This window comes from Limanda limanda, chromosome 9, assembly GCF_963576545.1.
Source record: "Limanda limanda chromosome 9, fLimLim1.1, whole genome shotgun sequence".
Classification (NCBI taxonomy): domain Eukaryota; kingdom Metazoa; phylum Chordata; class Actinopteri; order Pleuronectiformes; family Pleuronectidae; genus Limanda; species Limanda limanda.
Window position 1 is genome coordinate 11,360,555 of NC_083644.1, and position 22,597 is coordinate 11,383,151.

Here is a 22,597-nt window from a genome sequence, read left to right on the forward strand (position 1 = left end):
GCCTCTACAGGCAGGCTGGGTTACACACGGATAATTGAGGCCACGCAACATCAGAACATAAGAAGCCTGGGGGGGGGGGGCACTTTGTGTGTGTGTGAGGAGCCGTTTGAAGGGTTGTGTGTCAGAACGCTGTTTAGGGAGAAGGACCTTTGGCTGAGGAAGTTTTGTCGTTCAGTAACAAGAAAGACTTAATGGCTCTCAATATTTTTTCGTTTGGAGATTTTATTTCAAGAATGATGGGGGATATATTTTCATAAGATAAATGGCACAATATAACTGATTGCTTTTTTTAAATTTTTCAATATTTAATGGGGTCAGTAATGACTTTTACTTCTTGTAAATAGTAAACTCCACTTAGCAAGGAGCTGGTTTGCAAAATCATCTTTGTCCAAGCCGTGCAACTTATATTATGGACATATCCATTGTCATATTTCAATTATAGTATTCAACTTGGGTAATATGGAATGTTATAAAATATCTGCTATCCTAGCAAAAAATACTACAATGTTTCACTGTGCCCAGGATATGAATACATGTTTGGTTTCTAATTTCAACTGTATGTCTCTTCCTCACCTCTTTGTGCTCTGATACTTTCCAAACTATCTCCTCGACAGAAGATGAAATGCATACGCCGGGCGCAGAGAAGAGGAAGATGGATTAGCTGACAGGTTTGCATACTCAAGTGTGGTGAGTTTAGTTTAGAGGTTGAAGGTTGGCGTAAGGCTGCAGCGGCCACACCTCGGCCCCTCTGACCTCCAGGAAACCCTAGAGCCGGGAGCTATTTAGAGGCAAAATGCTGCCACTTGTCTGTATATTTAACCGTCGTCTGACAACATATTTCCACCGTCAACCAAATATACCCGCAGATAACAATACCTCTAATTTGTCCTCTTCTGCTGAGCAGTGTTAATTTTGATGACGAAAACTATGACGAAAAGTACGAAACGACCTAAGACGAGACGAAGACGTAACGAAAACGGATCTTTATGCCAAATTTTATTTGGGGGAAGAGGGGGCAAAATGGCTCTTTTGATAGTAAAGGTTGCCGACCCCTGCTATAGACCTATAGGAGGGATATCTAATGGACAACCTAAGTACTGCAAGCTAGTATGCAGTTGTAGACACAACACAAGGGGTCCCTGGGCCTGAGAAGGGAAGATAAGGAGTTTAATGTGGCTTTTAAATGTGACTAAAACTAGACTAAAATGTAATTAGTTTTCGTTTACTAAAACTAGACTAAAACTAAAAAGGATAAAAATATTTATTTCCATTTATTTTCATTTATGCTGCCATATGTTCAGGTTAGGGAAGGTTCTTGTATGTATGTAAATTGATGTAAATGTATAAAACTATATAAAACCAATAAATATATGTTTAAAAAAAAAAGAAGGATAAAAATGACTAAATGTGACTAAAACTAATATGCATTATCGTCTAAAGACGAGACTAAGACTAAGACTAAATCAAAAATAGCTGCCAAAATTAACACTGCTGCTGAGGCACTTTGGGAAGGAACTGTGGTTTTAACACGGTTCATAACTATAAGCACGGCAGGGAGAGGGGGGGGCGAGGGGAGAGGAAAAGTTTCTTTGCACTTGGCCCGGAGTGTGTGAGTGCGCCGCATTCTGTTGAGTTGATTTGTTAGCAGCCCCGGCCGACTCAATCAAGTCCCCATCTCCACTTTGTTTACCCATTTTCTTTGTCTCCCGTTCCCACTTCTTCCTCTCTCGCTTTTCAATCTGTCTCTCTCTCTCTCTCTCTCCCGGCTGATTTGATTGACTGGTGCCAACTTGGGAAACAACAACTGCGTTCCCGCTGGGCCACCGGGGGCTAACGGCGGCACCTAGTCACCTGCGTCAGCGTCTTAACAAGCAGCATGACCTGCCAATAAAAAAGGCTTTTACCCTGATCGTCCTCAAACAAGACTTAAGCAGCTCTTTCCCCCCCGACGAATGCCCAAAGTGCTCACAAATGTGAATCAGGCCGTGTTAACTTGCTGGGAAATGAAAAAAATATATATAGAGGAGGTGGAGGCAATCTTTGCTTTTCTTTGCTTCTTCATCAGCGGAAGTCTGAAGAGGAGGGTGGAATGGGGCAAGGGAGAGACAGAAGTTTGAAAAAAGTGTCTCTTCTTCCATAGGTTCAGGAAGTGGATGCAGACATAGATTTATATTTAAAGACTAGATGTCTCGTTCGACGGAGCCGGATGTCCGCACATGGCGGCCATCTTGCTAGGGGGCAGCTCGCTCACCCATAACATTGTGTTGGTAGTGGTAAATAACCATAACTTGCTCAATTTTCAACCGATTTTTAAACGGTTTGGTTTGTTATAAACGTTAGAGATGTAGTTATGACACTGCATAAATTATTCATTTTTTTTAGAAAATAACATAATTATTTATAAGTATGCAGTGTCATAACTACATCTCTGATTGACCGCCATGTGCGGACGTCCGGCTCCGTTGGCCAGCAACGCAGACGAGACATCTAGCCTTTATATATAAATCTATGGGTGCAGACATTTGATCCATACATCACAGTCGCCGCAACAACACCTGCATTTCTTGTTATTGTCCATAAACAAGTGCAGTCCCCCCCCTTGAGTGAAGATTCCAGTTAAATGAAAGGAAACTGTACGGAGCTGTAAGAAAGTGAACTTTACTTTTGCGAGGAGGAAGGAGGAAGTTCAGGAAGAAGGAAATGTTGCTGAGGACAGTTGAGTCCATCATGGCCCGGAGCTCTGTAAACCTGGACCTCATGACAGCCCTTTCATCCCTCATCAAAGCAACAAGTGGATGAGCAGACTTTGCGCTTTGCTGAAAAACCTCCCAGCCCCCCCCCCCCTCCGTCTCCTCATGGCTGCTGCTCCTCTGGGATGGGCGACCTTAAATCTTCTCTTTTAACAAGTTTCCTGTTCTTCCTTCCGGCCTCCTGCGGTCCCCCGGGGTCGGACCTACGGGACCACTCCAGTGTTTAGAGAGGCCGTATCTTAAAGCCTTGTCTACAACCGTTAGGAGGACAGAGGAGAGGAAAATTTGATTTTTTTTCCTGTTGGATCAGTGGTCGCTGCTGTCAAACAGGCACAGAACGGCAGATTCTATTGGAAACTGCATTGGAAAAACGATTTGGGTGATTTAAATACCTGTACGGAGAAACTTTAAACACATGTGTGCTGTCTTGTCATGATGCTCAATCTGTTTTTTTTTCTCATTTTCTTTGTGGCACTAGAGGGGACATATCAGAAGAGGGAACACATCCAGGACGACACGCAGCTGCGTCCTTAAAGTCTGATTTACACTCTTGTTCTACTGTTCTACCTCAAAAAATGCAGTAGGCTCTTTTTACAGTATTTATGAAAAAGATGTATCGCACGACGATCCATAATTTATGAATGAAAAGAGGCCTTTGTGAAGCCCCTACCACTCTCTCTCCTACACCCCCCCCCCACACACACACACACACACACACACACCTCCCTGAACTTCTGCTCTCACCCACAGTGCTGCTGATCAAACAGATATTGTTACCACTAAAATAGCAACTTAAAAAAACACACAGGCGGCCGTAAGAACCTGCCTGCAGCCGGGGGGGGGGGGGGGGGGGCTGACAGCAGAGGGGAGGGGTGAGGAAGGGTGAGGACGGGTGAGGGAGGGAAGGAGCCGGGCAGAGAGAGAGAGAGAGAGCGAGAGAGAGAGAGGGAGAAAGAGAGAGAGAGAGAGAGATAGAGACAGAAAGAAAGAAGGACAGATAAACTTGTTAATTTAGCTCTCCTCTGTAGAACTACAAAAAATTGTACTGGAGTGTGTGTGTGTGTGTGTGTGTGTGTGTGTGTGTGTGTGTGTGTGTGAGTGTGAGTGTGTGTGTGTGTGTGTGTGTGTGTGTGTGAGTGTGTGTGTGTGTGTGTGAGTGTGTGTGTGTGTATGTGTGTGCGTGTGTGCGTGCGTGTTTGTGTGTATGTTTGTGTGTGTGAGTGTGTGTGTGTGTATGTGTGTGTGTGTGTGTGTGTGTGTGTGTGTGTGTGTGTGTGTATTAATGGCAAAACACTGTGTTTTCTTGCATGTGTGTATTGGGGCGGTGGTGGTGGGAGGTGGGGGGGCTTGTCATCTATCACCGGACAAATGCTGGGCTGTGGGGGGGGGGGGCGTTGGTGGAAGCAGGGGTGAGGGTGGGCCGGGTGGAGGTGGTGGTGGGTGGGGGGGCTGCTGGGGGGGGGTGTCGGCCCGAATGGTGCTGCTCCTCAAATGAAATAATATATCTCTGGAAGCCTCTCGCCCATAGATCAGCCCCAGAGCGTCTGGTGGATCCGCTCCAGGACCATTAACCTTCCACCTGTTCCCCCCCCCCCACCCCCCCAGCAGCCCCCCCTCCCCTGTTGTCCTTCACCGTGCCCCTCCACTCCTCCTCTTGCCCTTGTTCGTCTTCCCATTAACCCCCCCCCACCTTCCTCTCTACCTCATTTCCCTCTTTCTGTCCTTCTCTGGCTGCCCTTCATTATTTCCTCCCCTCTCTCTCTCTCTCTCTCTCTCTCTCTCTCTCTCTCTCTCTCTCTCTCTCTCTCTCTCTCTCTCTCTCTGTCTCTCTCTCCCTCGCTCTCTCTCTCTCTCTCTCTCCGTCCGTGTCTCCTTCTATCCCTCTTTATCTCCCAAAGTCAACTTTTTTTCTTTTCTCTTTTCCTCTCTGTTGGGATATCTCTCTCCCGCACGGACTCCATCCCTTTTTGTTTGTCTTCCCTGTTCTCTCGTGCTCTCGGTGTCTTCTCTCACTTCAAATCATTTTCAATCTCGTGTCACAGCCTTTATCTCTCCCTCTCTTTCTCCCTTTAAACTCCCTGTCTCCATCTCTACATCCCTCCATCTCCGTGCATCCTTCTCTGCACCTTTTTCCGTCTCAGCTAATGTAATACAAGGACGGCAAAGTGTTTGTGTGTGTGTGTGTGTGTGTGTGTGTGTGTGTGTGTGTGTGTTGGGAGGTGCACCCCAGCCTGCAGAATAATTCAAATGCAATGGACTGCAGGGACACAGTTACAAATCTTTGCCAACTGCGTGCGGCCGCCAACCCCCCCATCACGCCTGCAGTGCAGTTTGTCAGGATGGGGGGGGTTGTTGTGTTGTGCTGGGGGGGGGGGGGTGCCCATTGACCTCTGTGACAAGACAGACATTGCACCCTCAGGCTCGGAAACAGCGTGTGTGTGTGTGTGTGCGTGTGTGTGTGTAGATAGATATACCACTTCCCAGGGATCACAGATCTCACCTAAAACGGCTTATTAATTTCCACTTAGTTATGAGGTGTGAGAAAGGAAAAAAGAACGGGTGCAAACCCCGGTCAGAGCAGGGCACACACACACACACACACACACACACACACACACACACACACACACACACACACACACACACACACACACACACAGATTACATGCACCTTGAAAATTAAACTGCTCCTGTATAGGTCATGGCAGAGAAGGTGTGTGTGTGTGTGTGTGTGCGTGTGAGTGTGTGTGAATGTGTCTGTACAGAAGGAGGATAACTAAGACTGTAGAAGGAGACCCTCTAGTCTGAACTGGGCGAGGGGGTGGTGTAGGGATAATTTCACCAAAGAAAATTCATGTAATATTTATGGATGTAGATGGAGGGGAGGTGGGGGTGCATCGGAGGACCTTACATTATTCACTCAGGTAAATCTATAAGTGGAGAATATTCAGGTGTGAGATGTGAACATCAGCCGCCCCCCCCCACCCCTCCTGTGGGATCTGTCACACGTGTGATTGACTGACGTGCCGACGCTTAGAGGAGTCGAGTCAACCGGCGGCAAACAGTCGGCCGAGTAAATAATTCTGCTGCTTAAAATGCTCCTTTCATATTTTAGAGGCTGGAGCAGATTTCTGTGGAATTTTTGCCAGACTTGGAGTTGAGGTCTGAGCGTTTGACACAAAGAGAAACACGCCTGCAAACTGAATGGATTGGTTTCGGAATTTTGGAATTCGTTCGAATGAATGTTTTTGAAATTTGAATCATGGAGGATATCGGAAAATCGTTAAATTTTAATGTTTTATTTTCCTTTATTCGATAAGAAAGCAGAAGCAAAGCTATGTTTTGACCTCTCCTCTCCTCGTCTCCTCTCCCCTCTTTGTTTCACCTCTCCTCTCCTCTCCTCTCCTCTCCTCTCCTCTCCTCTCCTCGTCTCCTCTCCTCTCCTGGCCTGTCCTTCCCTTTCCTTTCCTCTTGCCATCTGTTTATCCAATATGGCCGTCCCATCTCAGCTGGGAGCTTTCCCAGGGAACAAGACTTCTAATACAGTTCCTCCTCAACTTAATGGCCCTCGGTTCTGCTTTTGCCATTCCCGCTACATGCAGAGAGACAAAACCGGAAAAAAAAGAAGAAGAAAAGAGAGAGAGAAGCAGAAAAAACCTGCACGGACCCCCCCTCCTCCAAAAAAAAAGGGAAAAAGAGAGACTGTCCCTAGTCGACTAGAATAAACAGCGAAGCCACATTTCAAAACGTCACAGGTATTTTTCTCCCTGCTCCACTTTTATCAGCTGGACAGACTAAATATATGTATAAAGTTACACAGCTTTTTACTGGAGATAGATTGGGAAAGATGAGAAATGGACGTCAGCTTCACGAGGTAACAAGAGTCATTTGTGATCTTACAGCCGTTAACATTGGAAATCTCTGAATGAAAACTGCTTCACCTTCATAACTGCTCTTTGAAATGTTCTGATTTGGAGCCTTTGAGATTTTTAGAAGCTGCGGCTATTGCTACATATTATAACACTGTTCTAGTTACAGAACAACACAATGCATCCTAATATTCCCTCATATTGTTGAAAAGTATTGTGGTAAATGCTGTAAATATCAATCTGAATATATGTATAAAGTTACACAGCTTTTTACTGAAGATAGATTGGAAAAGATGAAAAATGGACGTCAGCTTCAGGAGGTAACAGGAGTCAGCTGTGATATTGTCTTTAAGATTATTAGCAGCTTCTATCTTTCGCTGCCACTATTCCTTTATATCATATCACTGTTTCAGGTACTGAACAATAAAATGCATCCTAATATTCCCCAATATTGTTGAAAAGTATTGTGGTAAATGCTGTAAATATCAATGTGAAGTCCTGATATAGGTGAAAAAGGGGTAATGTTATTTAAAGGGCATACAGCCAAAAGTAAAGAGCATTTATCCAAGAAGTATAATATATGATATTGTTTAATATAAAATAAGTATGCTTCCACTGCTATTTTCTCCAAAAGGGGATAGAATTTTGTAGTTTGCATGGATAGAATTTAAATAAAGTTAAAGTAATTTGGGAAAAGCCAACTTACTTTAATTGATTGTGTGTGTGTAACCCTAACCCTAAAGCCAAATTACTTTAACCCTGACCCTAACCCTAAACCCTAACCCTAACCCTAAACCCTAACACTAACCCTAAACCCTAACCCTAACCCTAACCCTAAACCTAACCCTAACACTATCCCTAATCCTAACCCTAACCCTAAACCCTAACCCTAAACCCTAGCCCTAAACCCTAACCCTAAAGCCAAATGACTTTAACCCTGACCCTAACCCTAAACCCTAACACTAACCCTAAACCCTAACCCTAACCCTAACCCTAACCCTAACCCTAACCCTAACCCTAACCCTAACCCTAACCCTAACCCTAACCCTAACCCTAACCCTAACCCCTAACCCTAACCCTAACCCTACTGATTGTGTGAGAACAGATTCACAACATCAACTCCTCCTTTGTGCAACACGCAAGAAAAACTCGACCATAAAAGCTGCTGTAGCCTTCGAGCGTCACAGAGAATTCAATTATCTTCTCTCTCCAGCTGAGGTTAACTCGTTGGGATGATCACAAAGCCCGTGTGATACACTTTACACGCCGCTTGTCCTGCTGGAAATAAAAGTTTGCATATGTTTCCAAAAGCCTTTTGAAATAAACTGAAACTTGTCTTCACATGAATGAGGGAAAGTTAAATGAAATCATTCAAACACGTGTGCTCATTCACCTGGATGCTTAGAGCCACTGCTCTGTGTTTCCTGTGGCTTCATTCACCTGTGTGTGTTGTGTGTTGTGTGTTGACAGGGCTCAGAGACGTGCACGCTGTCCAAACACCAGACACACATCCTTTTTATTAAAGGGTGTGGAAAGGGGGGGGGGTTGGGAAGGTGAGACATAAACACATGAATCATCGATAGTCGCGATCGCTCTCCACTGAAGTCTCCTTCCCATTGTGTTTGTGTTGGGAGTCAGGCCAGCCATCCCAGCACTCAAACAATGGAAGAGAGGGTCGCACTGGACCAGCGACAGTATGAGTCACACACACACACGCACACACACACACACATGCACGGGCATGTACACAAAAACAAAGTCGAGCCACATCCCAAACAGGAACATTAGACTTAAGGAGCTATGTTTTCAAGAGGCTTGTTTTCACAAACACAGCATGAGACCAGTCGCTCATTCTCCTGTGTTGCTATCAACGGCCTCATAAACTCTCACTCCACACAATCGGACATGTGCAGTACAGAAACTATTTAACGGAATTCATTTATAGGATTCACTGCATTGATTTAATTTGTGTGTGTCCCCTCTCTGTTCTTTTTAAACAAACCTCCCCCCTGTGAAACACTGCATCCACTAGGCTGCATCGAATTCTGGTTTAGAAACTACATCTGAATTCAAGTCCAAATATTACCAGTAGCTTTTGTGTGTCAGTAGTGAATTTGTCATTTTAACGCTAACAAAGCTGTGTGGTTGGTGTTTGGCACCAGGACGGTCAGAGGGGGTCATGGCAGGACAGGGGAGGAAAGGGGAGGGGAGGGGCCGCCCACCAGCTCTGTTCAAGCAAATGTCAGAGAGAGAAACAAACGCATGTGTTTTCCTGCCTAAGCACTCACTACTACACAACACCACACAACACCATAAAAACTTACAAATGCTCATAAACTGATAAACTGACACAAATGGACATTCATTGACATTATGCAAAGTATAAAATACTCTTCGCAGCATATTCAAAACACATACTGAAGAATACACATCTCTACATTGTCATTTGATCAAATCAGATTAAAAAGAGTTATCTGCAAATAAATGCCTTTTCAGCAATAATGTCTGTGATTGTGAATTTTCCCAATCCCAAAAGCAATATTTCATAAATAGAGAAAGAAACAGAGAAAGTTCAACCAATGCCAATTTAACTTTTTTCCACATTAACAAAAAAATCTTTCGATTTAAAGAAAATGGGACCGAGATCTTCAACAGCTGGAATACGTTAGAAAAAAATAGGAACTGAGCACGAGCGATTTAAAGAAGAAAAAAAAAACAGTGCTTATGTGCAAGTGTGTGCAGGTGCAAGTGTAACCATACCAAACACACTAAAGCCAACACACACACACACACACACACACACAGGAACACACACACACATGCACCTGTCTTCATCTCACTTCATATTTTATGAAACCACCACAGGTGATGGAGCCCTCCACTCTGCCAAACCGTTCCCTCACAGCACCACGGTTTTAACTCTTTTCCTCCACTGATTCCAAAACCAGTGCACCAGATCTGCCTGTGTCTAATTGCCGACGTGTTAAACCAATCAAAACCCGAAGTGCGCTGGCGGGAAGAGCCCGTCTCAACTTCTCGGATCCAAGGTGTTAGAAATAAACGTCCCTCACGTCATGGCCCATTCCCAGAAAGAGAGAAGGAAGAGGGGGGGGGGGGGAGCAGCGTGCCGCATCGGAGAAGAATGGGGAGCGCTCTTTAGAAGGTTCCCCCTAATGGCTCAATATTTATGAGTCCCGTGACCGAAGCCAACTTATGGAAACTAAATCTTTAAACACTTTTTTTGGCAGACGCCTGCACACACACACACACTCCACCAGCTTGGCTCTATTACCAGAGACATTCTTTTGTTCCTACGGAGCTAATAATAGGGAGAGAGGGGCTGTGTCTTAATGTGTGTGTGTGTGTGTGTGTGTGTGTGTGTTTGTGTGTGTTTGTGTGTGCGTGTGTGTGTGATGCAATTGTATTTATAGCTTCCTCCAACGCCGCACTACTCCTGTGACAAACTTTTAATTCTACCCGGCTTCCTGTCTTTCTGGTCCCAGACTCGGCCTCCAACTCTCAGCTCTCCATTTAGAGGGGAGGTCAGAGGTCGGATGGATTTGTCTTTTAATTGAACTGGGGGGGCCGATCAGTTTGGTTTTCCTTTATTCTCGCCGTTACCGACACGTTAGCTTTGCTCAGCAGTCGTCCCAGTCGTCGCTAATGAGAAACACTCGAGGAGGAGAGAGCTGTGTGTCTGTAGTGTGGGAAAAACGTGTCAAAGCCACAGCTAGGACATTATTTTTTAAGTCCCACTTGTGCCTAAGATGGCTCTTTAAAAAACAGAGAAAGCCAGGGGAGTACAATTATCTCCCTCAGCCGAACCAGAGGGGCTGTGTGACGTGATGTTTCTGGGATTGATTGAGCGGATTGGTTGAGCAGGAAGAAGGTTTCTCCTGCGCTGAGCCCCGGTCGGTTTCTACCTTTGTAACAGGCACGCGGCTCGACTGCCATTAAGCTCAACTAATATGGGGCCGTCATTAGGGAAACATAATGGAGCTTCACTCAGCAGCAAATCAGGGAGCGGGCAAACACAAGTGGCCGAGATAATTGAATTAGGACGAGGGTGTGAGGAATGGAGAGGCCTGGCAGTGCGGTGAAAATGATCATTCAAAGTTAATGGGCACAGCGAATGCAATTATTCAACGTGGCCACACCCTTCGACGAGTGTGTGTGTGTCAGTGTGCGTCAGTGTGTGTGTGTGTGTGCTATCCCTGAATGCAAATACAGTTCTCGAAAATGTCAATAGCAGAGACACAGCGCCTGCTAAATGTCAACATGTGTATTTCAAGGACTCTTGGCTCCGTTGTAATTGGCACAGATTTCAATTTTGCGTTTATTTCATTTATAATCCCCCCCCCCTTCAAAAAACAAAATAGTATTAAATATTTGGGAGGGAGTTTTGGGACGGGCGGGCGGCGGTCCCATGAATATGCAGCCGAGCCTTTGGCGACGCAGAGTGACACAATCAGACAAAAGGAAGAGGAAGAAAAAACAGGTGAAGCGCCGGCTAATCACGCGGCTTTCATGTCGCTCGGAAAAATTAATCTCTATTCAGAGCGAATAAAGCTGCAAGTGCACAAACACACACAGGAGCTCGGGCTTCGCGATGAATGAGAGTGAATTGTGGCATTTTTTACAGTGAAGCATTGGTGGACGGTGTCTATTGGTCGGTCGGGATTGATCATGATAACTAGTCAAAGAGGAAACGGCTTCGGACTGGCTCAAATGTTACTGTGGCAGATTACATATACTTAACCAGTAAATATGCTTTATCCCATAAAGCTAAAGGTTCAAAACAATCTTACTTACATTGAAACTCAAATATAGATGATTTATTGTAATAAGTGTGTGAAACCGGGCATAAAACCCTCAGACTCTGTCAGCATGAGATTTCACAACCGGAACTATATCAGACTGCTGGATTTTGATCAGGCAGTTGGACGGACAGCGTGTGGCAGTGGAAGCTACAAGCAGACCCCCTCTTACCCCCCCGCTACAATCCTGCAAACACACTTAATGTTGAGCCGGGCCATAAAAAATGGAAGATTAAAGGTCTGTTGGAGATGAAGGATTTGAACAAATAATGTTCCTTCACAAATTGCCGTCAATTATACAAGACAAGGTGCTGAATGATTAGGAAAAAGGGGAAAATCATTTGTTAAGAGCCTAAAGAGTTTCTGCACCTCGAATCAAAGCTTAATAGTGGTTTGATCCTGTAAGCGACCGGACAACGGGAGCAAGAAAGTATCTTTACATTCACTCACATTGAAGCAAAAGCCCCATGATCACCTACCTTGAGTTCACGGAAGAAGATGCTGCTGCGGGCCCACTCCACGATGGAGAACAGCGTCTGGTCGGCCATCTTGCACATTAAGCCGAAGGTGTTGAGCTTCTCGTGCTTGCCGCGGCTGGCCTGCTCCTGCTGCAGGTACGCCAGGATCTTGGCCTGAACCTGTGGCTCGTCCGGCTCGCACTTTAACAGCTCTACGATCAGGTGGGGGAAGCTGGGTGGCGAGCCCGACTGGTAGGCGTCGACGTAGGCGTAGCCCATGATGGACTCCGGCGAGCTGGTGTACGGGTCGGGGTACTCTGACTTGATGGTGCGCGTGCCCTGGAAGTGTCCGTAGGCCGCCTGGTAGCCCTGTAGGCTGCCGGCGTGCGGCGGCATGGCCATGCTGACCGGCGAGGTGACAAACGGGCTGCGGTCGTAGTCTGTGGGGGGCAGGGCCGTGGCGTGATGGTGGTGGTGGTGGTGGTGGTGGTGGCCGGTGTGGTGGCCGGTGTGGTGGCTCAGCGGCAGGCCCTTGGAGGCGGCTGAGTGGATGTTCTGTATGGCCGAGGAGATGGTGAGGTCAGTGGGCACCGCCTGCATCACCTGGGTCATGGCCTCGATCTTCAGGCCGTTGGCTCGGATCAGAGCCTTCTTCTGCTGCTTGAGAGCTCGGTCGCGTTTGTACATCGGGCCGAACTTGTTGCGCCCGCCGCGCATGCGATCCGCTCGCACAGCTGACAGGAAGACAGGAGGAGAGGAAGAGAGGTGGAAAGGAGACAAGAAGGGACAGAATTAGAGATAGGATGCAGTGTTTAATTCTGTGTGTCAGGCATAGGGTTGCAAAGGGGTGGAAAGTTTCTGGTAAATTTCCGGAAACTTTCCATGGGAAGTTTAGCGCTGGAATTTTGGGAATTTTGAAAAAAACAAAACATGCCAATTAAACGCTGAGCAATAAAAACATCATTCAAAACTCTATTTTAAAGATGTATGGAATGCAGCACACGCTTCACGTTGAATTTCAACCCTCCACTGTGCATTCTTCCATCACATGCACAGATAACTCCCAGCATCCTTCACACTACAGCAGGGCTATTGAGATCGCTGTAGTGTGCAGGACTAGTCAGGTAAGTTTCGATGACATTACTGGGGAAAACATATTAGCATTCTGATTGAGGATTGTTCATCTGTTCATCTAGCCTATTTCCATTGATTTATCCATCAATTGTAAAAGTATGACGATTCCAATTGTTTGGCTAACTATTTATATCTCTGGCATTGCATTAGTGTTTTTTTACAAACTTTTTTCTCATCTTATTCTACAGAACAATGCCACATGCACTATCTCATGTGTGGAGACATTTCACCCCATCCAATGTAGAAGGAAAGGCTGTGTACATTTGCAAATACTGTGCAAAGACAAGGTCAATACAGTTAGTATAAATTACCCACAACATTTCCAGTTTATTCCCGTTAATTCCCGTATATTCCCGTTTATTCCCGTATATTCCCGTTAATTCCCATGGAAAGTTTCCAACTTTGAATATTGACTCAGGCATTCTCATTCCTGACGTCTGCACTTGCATGAAACCTTATAACAAATATCTCTATCTCAGATACAACTATTCTGGTGACTGATTTGGGTCGAACAAAATCCTAAAAAACAACTATAACAATATTTCAGCGAGAATGAAAGATATTCTCTTGTATTTATATCCATGTTTTACGAGGGCAAACTCCTCGTTTGTAACTCGCATGTAGGGCAAAGGTGTTCCTGTGGTGATTACACTTGACATTCACATGTTGACTCTCGAAGCGCACAGGTCTAACAGATAGCTGCGTTACTCATTGACCCGAAACACAAACTTCTCTGAACCGCTGCTGCTGAACGACGGCTGTACAGCTGGCTATCTCCGTCTCCCACTCAGGGAAATACATACCTCAAACGCTCAGATAATGCTGGAGACTCAAAGAAGATTCAATCTCTCTCTTTCCAAAACACACGTTTTATTATGCTGTCTGATTACGCAATATCTAAAAGCTTCAAATGTCACTGTCCATTAGCAGAAACCTTTTTTCTCCGTAAAAAAAACCCCCACGGGCTGAAGAGGCTGACAATAAGCAAATTGGGCGTCTTTTTTTTTTTTCTTCCTCGTGATGAGCCCGACATACCCACGATGCCCCCTGCCCCCCCCCCCCACCCGGTGCAGGATCCCGTGGTGAGGATCACAACGAGTACGTGCCGTGGGTATTTCTAATGAACACAGAGGACTGCTACAAGGGCCCATGTGTGATCTGGCCGACTGCTGCCATGGGGAAGCCGCTCTGCCGTCTCCCAGTCGGGGGGGCGCTGGTGTTAATTATTCATACTTAATTACCTCTTACTCACCGAGCGCAGCGTGCCACGAGCTAACGGACGTCTGGGAGACATAGCAACAGAATGAAGCGCTCACTTATACCAATACTGCAGCATGTTCCTTATTTTTTATTGTATTCAGCAGAGTCTTGGGTAAAAAAAAGAAAAGAAATAAACCCACATGTTTAACTATACATGCAAATATATACATTTTCCCTGTGAGTGCACGGTGGATCGTCAGATAACGTGTGAGTCAGCCGGGGTCCACTCCAGCTCCATGAAGGGCCGGGAGAGGGATGTAAATTGAAAAAAGGGAGGTGAGGGGAGTATAAGCGGGGGTGGGGTAGGGGGGCACAGGAGTGGGGTAGGGCGGTGGTGGTGGTGGTGGTGGGGGGGCGACGAGGGGCAGACACCCATACAAAAAAAACACACCGAGCTGCCTTGGGAGTGATTTTAATGACCTCCGTCACAAAAGTGTCTGTCACTGATCTGAGCGAGAGCAGCCAAGAGGGGAGTAACACACACACACACACACACACACACACACACACACACACACACACACACACACACACACACACACACACACACACACACACACACACACACACGCTGACTCTCCCATACCACACACACATGCAAACACACACTGGGTAACATGGAAGGCACCGCACGGAGGGAAGTGGGCAGGCCAGACACTCCTGCCACTGTAGACACACACACACACACACACACACACACACACACACACACACACACACACACACACACACACCCAGCCACACACACTTCCCAACATGCTTGAGGTCAACTCCAGTGCCCAATCACCCGGGCTCAGGGATTATCACGGCCGTTAAAAAATTTAAAGCATATCCAAGAAAGAAAAAAAAAATAATCCGGAGCCCCGTCACATGAATCCATTAAACATTATTGTGGGGCAACTTTAACTATTAATGATTTCTGCACAACAGCGTAATTAATGAGCTGAGAAACTAATAGTTAGCTCTGCTGGGAAAACAAAATGAAGCCCTGCTCGCCCGCTCGCCTGCCTCGGACCCAGGGACCCACATCACATCATGAATATCCAGACCTGGCGTAGGAGTAGGGGGGGGGGGGGGGGGGGGGGTGGTACAGGTCTCCCCACCATTACACACACAACCACACACACACACACACGCACACATGCACAGACTCTTTGTCTGTAATTAAACAAGGTGATTTGCATGCATGTAACACAGATTAATATGGAAGGGGGAGGGGATGAGGACAGTGTAAGCAAGTGTGTTAAGGAAGAAGGTTTGTGTGTGTCTGTGTGTGTGTGTGTGTGTGTGTGTGTGTGTGTGTGTGTGTGTGTGTGTGTGTGTGTGTGTGTGTGTGTGTGTGTGTGTGTGTGGTGTGTGTGTGTGTGTGTGTGTGTGTGTGTGTGTGTGTGTGTGTGTGTGTGTGTGTGTGTGTGTGTTTGTGTGAGCTGGAGAGATGTTAATGGTTTGGATGCTGCAGGGATTGAGCTGATGTGACAAACCCACAACTCGGGTATGAACAAAGCTGCACACACACTTTATGGCTTTAAAGTATTGATCTGAAAAAGGTCGTTCGGCTGAAAATATTGTGAGAGCGTGACGTGAGAAGACATCTAAGATACGGTGAAAATGTCCCATGCAAGAAACTTCCTGTTCTCCCGTTTATATATTATTTTTTTGAACTTTGTAGGTATGAACAGGATGTGAGTGAGGAGACATTGTGGGTGAACAGTGAGGCTTTGGGGCTGAATCCCGGCCGAGGGACTAAAAGGCTGATGCTGCCATCCTCTGAATTTCCCTGACTTACCGTCTACAAGCACATCCACGAAAATACACATATTTGAGCACACACCCGCCTCACACACACCATCTCAAACACAGACCGCACGCACTGTACTGTTTACACACACACACACTTTCTCTGCATACACCTACACATAACCCTCAACACACTCAAACACATCAGACACACACACGCACACACTCAGAGCCCTCAGCGCTTATATCCTCTGATTTATGGTTGTTTAATATACAGGAATATTAAGCGTGCGTAGGTGAGGATCCCTGTCGACCGCCGGCATATTAATGGGTCTCGCGGAGTCTTGCTGACACCCTGTTTGTCATGTCGGGGCCCCGGCCCCTGCTCCGGATGCGCCCTATCCCATGCACACACATGAATACCTATGATACCTATGCATAAGTAATGGGACAGCTCCCCCGGCTTCCAGCCCAGGTTACTGGGAGGCTGATGGAAGACAAATCAGGAGCGAGAGGGCTGGAGACAGGGAGGAAATAAAAAGAAGCGGAGGCAGAGGGAGAGAGAGGCAGAGGGGACTATGAAAACACTTGGGTGGTGGCGCTAATTTCAGGTCACTGCGCTGTAGTGGGTTTACATTTGTAGCCTGTGTGAGTCTGTTCAGTCAAATATGGGAAAAGTCCAGAAAGAGTTAAAGAAAAAAGAGAAATCAAAGGCAGAGTAGTGTCAATTCTAAATCTATGTACTGTCATGTCTGGTTTAAAGTGAGACACAGGGCTGATTGGTCTTCAAGTTCAATCAATTAATCAAATTTTATTTGTATAGCCCATATTCACAAATCACAATTTGTCTCCTAGGGCTTTAACATGGTGTGACATCCTCTGTCCTTAACCCTCAGCAAGAGTAAGGAAAAACTAAGAAAAAAACCCTGTTGACAGGGTAAAAATTATTCACAAACCTCAGAGAGAGCCACATGTGAGGGATCCCTCTCCCAGGACGGACAGAAGTGCAATAGATGTCAAGTGTAGGTAAACATCATCAGGATTAAAGTTTTTTAGCAGCATTGATAGGGTAAACATTTTGAAGGATAACTTCAATACGGTATGTCAAGCAGTCCTGCTGCAATCATAGTCTATGGTCAGCAGCCAGCAAGATCACAATCCACCAACCCGATCAGAGGCCACTTTAGTCAATTGAGCTGAGTTGATGTTGGGCGGCTGTGACTCAGGAGGTAGAGCGGATCCACTGACCTAAGAAGGTCGGTGGTTTAACCCCCAGCATCTCCAGTCTGAATTCTGCAGTATATTCTGGTATCCGGTATCTGTTTTTTATGTGAGACTTCTTCATAACTATCTAAAGTACCTCTTACCGCCCTGTACAGTGGAAACTGCCTATTCCACGATCACACATGCTGCTGCTGAGCTCCGTCTTTAAGATGATTCACAGTTGAAGGAAACATTAGGCGGCTCAGTGAAGCATATGATGCAGGGCAACTTCTGGCAAGCATAACAGGGAGAATCATACCAGTGGGAGCTGTTCAGACACTGAATGCTTCATCAGCTTTAGAGAATAACGCGCTAATGGGTCGAAGCTAAATGGGAAGAGGGTTTTTTTTTTTCCTCCCCACTTTTCTCAATGAGTCAACACTGGCTGAGATGCTACAGTGAATACCAACAAGTCAGGAGCTCTACGGCATGTGGCCGTTTGTGCTGAGCATGGTTAGACCAGTGTGTCGCTGCAGTGCTCCGTCATCATTAGTTGTGAGTGTGAAGGATGAATTAACAAACTAAAGGATGAATTAACAACTAAACTAACGACATAAAAAACAAATTTTAAAGACATAAAAAACAGCAAGGCCCAAAAGTCTAAATTCAATCAGGCCGTACGAAATTGCAAACGCTCAGACTCCCATAGAAATGTCTAATTTTTGTCATCACGAAATTTGTGTTATTTCTTTAGAAATTCACAAAAAGGTTGAAAAACCCCAAATCACGCAATTTTCAAGAAAGTAAAGGGGAAATAATCCTGGATCCCCCCCCTGACCTGAATCCACAGTGTAATTTAATGGATTCTTCCCTTGCCCATGTCATATCCTTTATGTAAATCAGATGGTTTTGTTTGTGTGTAATCTTGCTTAACAACACACCAGCTAACGGACAGGGCAGAAAACATTACCTCATTGGCGAATGGTAATAATATAATTTATAAAATTGGATCGACAAATACTAGCGACTATTGACATGTGGTTAAAGATATTTTAGGTTGTAACTACAAACCTAAGCTCTTCAATGTCAATGCACTGAAAGAAGGACTTTTACTTTGGAAAACAAGTATCATGATTGTTATGCACTGGGTCAGTAGTTCATCCTGGGGCAGAGGCAAACAGTGCTGGATGAAATAAAGCTTTAATCCTGCCTGCTGCAAAGTCAAGGCACCGCTGAGGTTTAACAATACTGTGGTGTGTTTGGTTATCAGCTGTAGATGAGACAGCTCATCTCTGAGAGATGGGTTTGAGGCGATGGACACGTCACACTCCTGTTTATGTCACTCTGATATGTTCCCGTCAACCTTTTCACCTCGTCTCAACTTGAAAGCGTTGCCAGCGTGCACGAACAACACACACACACACACAAACAGACTCCCATGCACACACAGATTCCTTTGCCGCTGCCTCGCTCACAGCAAACATCAAACTCCACATTGGTTGGCAAACTCATCAACAAACAGGAAAGACATGGAACAACACCAGAGAGGCGAAGGTAAACAGAAACACTGACAGAAATGACAGTTGGAGTCAACTCCAGAGTTTTCCACCACATTTTTTTGAACCACATTTGGTTTCCACTCGATAGCCGGAGTTCACATGTTGCTGCAAGCTGCTGCGTAATGGAATGAAAAGATGAAAAGATTGCAATAACAAAGCCTGTGACCCCCCGGATCTCCCATCCTCTCTTTTAACAGCTATTCTACACACTTTTTTGTGTAGTTTTTGATTTTTCAGATCGAACATCTTCTCCCTCTTCCCCCGGCGGCCTCCTGAACACCTTCTCTGGGCGTCTCATGAATACATGGATGTGTTTACCACGGGGGGGTGCTGTATGTATGGTGTGCGTGTGGCGAGCGGTGTCACACGCTCTCTGTCTGGGAGGTCTTCACTGCTCGTGGCAGGAGTCGCCCACCGGAGCGTCTGGCCCCTGACAGAGCGCTGCAGGGCCCGACTTGCCCCCGAGCTGCAAAGCTACCACCGGCAAAACAAAACAACCCCCCCACCACCACCCCACCTCCCATATCCCCTGCCCGCCTGTGTCAGCTGGAAAATGACAGGCCGGGACTTTCTGCCCAGCGGCCATTCACAATTAACAGCAATTAATTACACGGCACATGGCAGGTAAAGGGAGAAGCCTCCGGAAGGGTTTTCAGTTTGGCTGTCTTTGCTTCACTCTCATCCTCTCAGGGTCTGATTTCTTTAACGTATTAAGTTTTCTCAATTACATGTGAGCATTTCAGGGGCCGAGGGAATTTTAATTTAGTTTCAAAATACAAATGTGTGAGGAATTTGATCACAGAAAAGCTTATTAATATCATAACATATTATTAAAAGGCTGCAAAAGATACAGAATTTGCAGCATTTTTTTACTCTTAACCTCCTGGGTGTCAAAACAGCAGCTAGTACTCTGGCTTTTAAATAGTCACTGAAAGACGACCTTCAGGTCACGTTATTCATGTGATTTCAGAGTAAAAGCTTGTCAACTAATGTGTGGAAAAATAGTTGATTTTAAATATTATCTTTGAACACTGAAGAGCATTTCTTGCTCTGCCACCCTGTCACTACTGGATAGCTCGTGTTTTAAACAAGCTTCTGAGCCGCGTTCAACTTCAACAAAGAGTCCTCGAAGCTGCCGGCCAAAAGTATCATCATTACCATTCTCGCCCCTCTGCCAAGTTTAATATTTTATCTATTACTCTGTCTGGCAAATTTAAGTGTACAGCAGCTACCAGATACCCCCACAACTCCCCCTGACCCCATCTCAAATACTAATAAGCAATGCGGGATTTCAACGCTCTGGTTGAAATGAAAGGTTTCTCTTCATACGGTTTACATTCAGGAGAAGAGAAATTACTGAGATGTTCATTGTTAAACGTTTAAATAAATATAATCTACTCTCATACAAGCAATCATTTTGTCCAAGCAGGTATTCGCTCCCTTTTTTTTTTTTTAAATGGTGGGTATCTCAACGCAGAGGGAAACTTCTCACATGCAAATTGATCGCGGAAGAATATTTTCCTAAGAGAGTTAATGTGCATGATGAACCGAGTTCAATTGGGGATTAATGGAAAAAGACTGGAGCTGCCATTTCACCAGAACTTTTTAAAACACGCCTGTGGAAGTCCAGAAGCAGTCAACCTCCAATTTAAGCAGCTTTATAAGTTTTTTCCTTTTCCAACTTTCAGATACAGTAATTGCAAGCCAGCATTAAATCTTCAAATACAGACACATATGAATATACATAAAGTCTATATGATGCAGCACCCATGAAGCAATAACACTGACGGGATCTGCTTTTCCACTCCTGCAGATGTGTCCTGTGAGTTTCAGGTGTTTGAGTGACTGGTGTTTACTGTGAAACCCAGTACGATATGTGTAATGTAAAAAGATAAATAGTCTTCCAGAGTAATATATAATTTTCAAACGCTTAAACGGGAAATGAGCCTGGAGGCTGCGTGGCCACTCATAGCATGTAGCTAAGTACTGCATGCATATATTTTACTTTTTACTACACTATTATAATTATATCGCCGTAATTACTACTTACTTTACACATTAAACTACCAGACAGTTCATAAAATAGCAACAATCTGCTTGACCATTATAACCTACAACAGAAAAAAATGACTTGTTTAATGTACTTGCACATTAAAGCATCAGCAATAGTATTATACTAAAAATAATATACACTGGTGTATTTCTTACATTTCTGCATTACATTTTAATTTCAATACTATAAGTCCATCGATAATTTGTTACTTTTACTTAAGTGATACAGAAACTTCTAATTTAATATTTTTCTATTGTAGTTTTGTTACTTTAATTCAAGCAGAGACTACTTGATACTAATGTCTTATGGAACTTAATATTTCATATAATACTTAATAATCAGAACAACTTTCTGTACTGTTCAAAAGCCCTTGAGCAAGATGTTGAAATCCCTGTGGCCAGCTCCTGCTTAACTAGTTGTTTGCACATTAATACACTTTCTCTTCTAGGCAACAACTTTTTAATCCAACGCTTAATGACAGAAGCAAAACAACACCAGCAAAACTCGAGTCATGCTGCCATAAACCAGACACCTGAGATGAAAAGCAGAAAACATGTTGCTGTACCTTCGAGCTTCATGCCAACGGTGAGGCACTTCTGGAAGCGGCAGTACGGGCAGCGCTTCCTCTGGGTCTTGTCAATCTGGCAGCTCTGGTTCTCTATACATGTGTAGCGCTTGTTGTTCTGGACGGTGCGCTTGAAGAAGCCCTGCGGAGAGAACCAATTAAGACGTCAACCTGCTTGACCCCTGCAATGCGATGGTAATTGGCCCATTCACACTCCCAGACAGATGGAGAGGGACAGGCTCTCTCTCTCTCTTTCTCCCTCTCACACACACAGGCCCACACACACAGACACCCACACCCACACCCACACACACAGACACACACAGGGATCACAAGCATGAATACACAGTTTTTAAGTTGAAACAAACATAGTAATTGGAACAGCCACTTTACTGTTTAAGTCACATAAGGCGATTATTTATAAACCTAAAATTGTACCATAGTAACATATTTTTCAGCTCTGAAAAATATCCCCAAAAATATTCTCTACCTACCTCTTTTACCAGCTGTAGGGTTTATAATCTAATTTGAGTCCTGTCAAATTTACAATCCTATTCAAGATCCTCTATTCATGAAAAGACTAAAACTTATGGGAAAAGCATCTTTTCAACTCTACACTTAATTATTGAAAAATATGAGCACAGGAGTCCAACAAAATCCAATAAATTATATCCATAATTCACAGTTCCGGGATTACAGATATTCATACCTGCAACGTGGAATTAATTATTGGCAGCAGCAGTGAAAAATCAAACGGAGGGAAGATGGTATTAACGTATTCCAGATCCATAACCGAGGAGGAGAATCTTTAAACCTGCTCTTTAAAAAAAGTTAAAACGTATAAAAAAAAGGGAACGTGCTGCTGTCAATACCTCACCAAACACAAAATTTAATTGACAATCTGCCCTGCCTTATTAGTCGCCCCCAAAAAAATGCTCTCAGTTTTGGATTATCGACCCCTCTAGAGCTAGAAAATCCATCCTTCACAGAGAACTTTCTCTCCATTTTCCACTTAGCACACAGCGTCTAGAATATACAGCTCAAAAATATCTGAAGCAAACTGGATCAAACCTTGCTCTTTTTTTTTTTAAACACACACAATATCACTTGTGGAGATGAGGCGGACAGCGTCTCGGTGAAAAGCGGATTTGACCTGCAGTTCAAACCCAGAAAAGACACTCGTCAAGGCTCC

At 44.9% G+C, this 22,597-nt stretch overlaps 1 protein-coding gene across 1 annotated transcript in view; it reads right to left on the reverse strand.

The window, feature by feature from the left end:
• nr5a2 (nuclear receptor subfamily 5, group A, member 2) overlaps positions 1–22,597 on the reverse strand; it is a 70,044-nt gene that overhangs the window by 40,689 nt on the left and 6,758 nt on the right. The window contains exons 3-4 of the mRNA XM_061077609.1: positions 21,406–21,547; positions 11,916–12,628 (exon numbers count right to left, since the gene is read on the reverse strand). Coding sequence (XP_060933592.1) covers positions 11,916–12,628; positions 21,406–21,547 — 855 coding nt within the window. The remainder of the gene's footprint in view (positions 1–11,915; positions 12,629–21,405; positions 21,548–22,597) is intronic.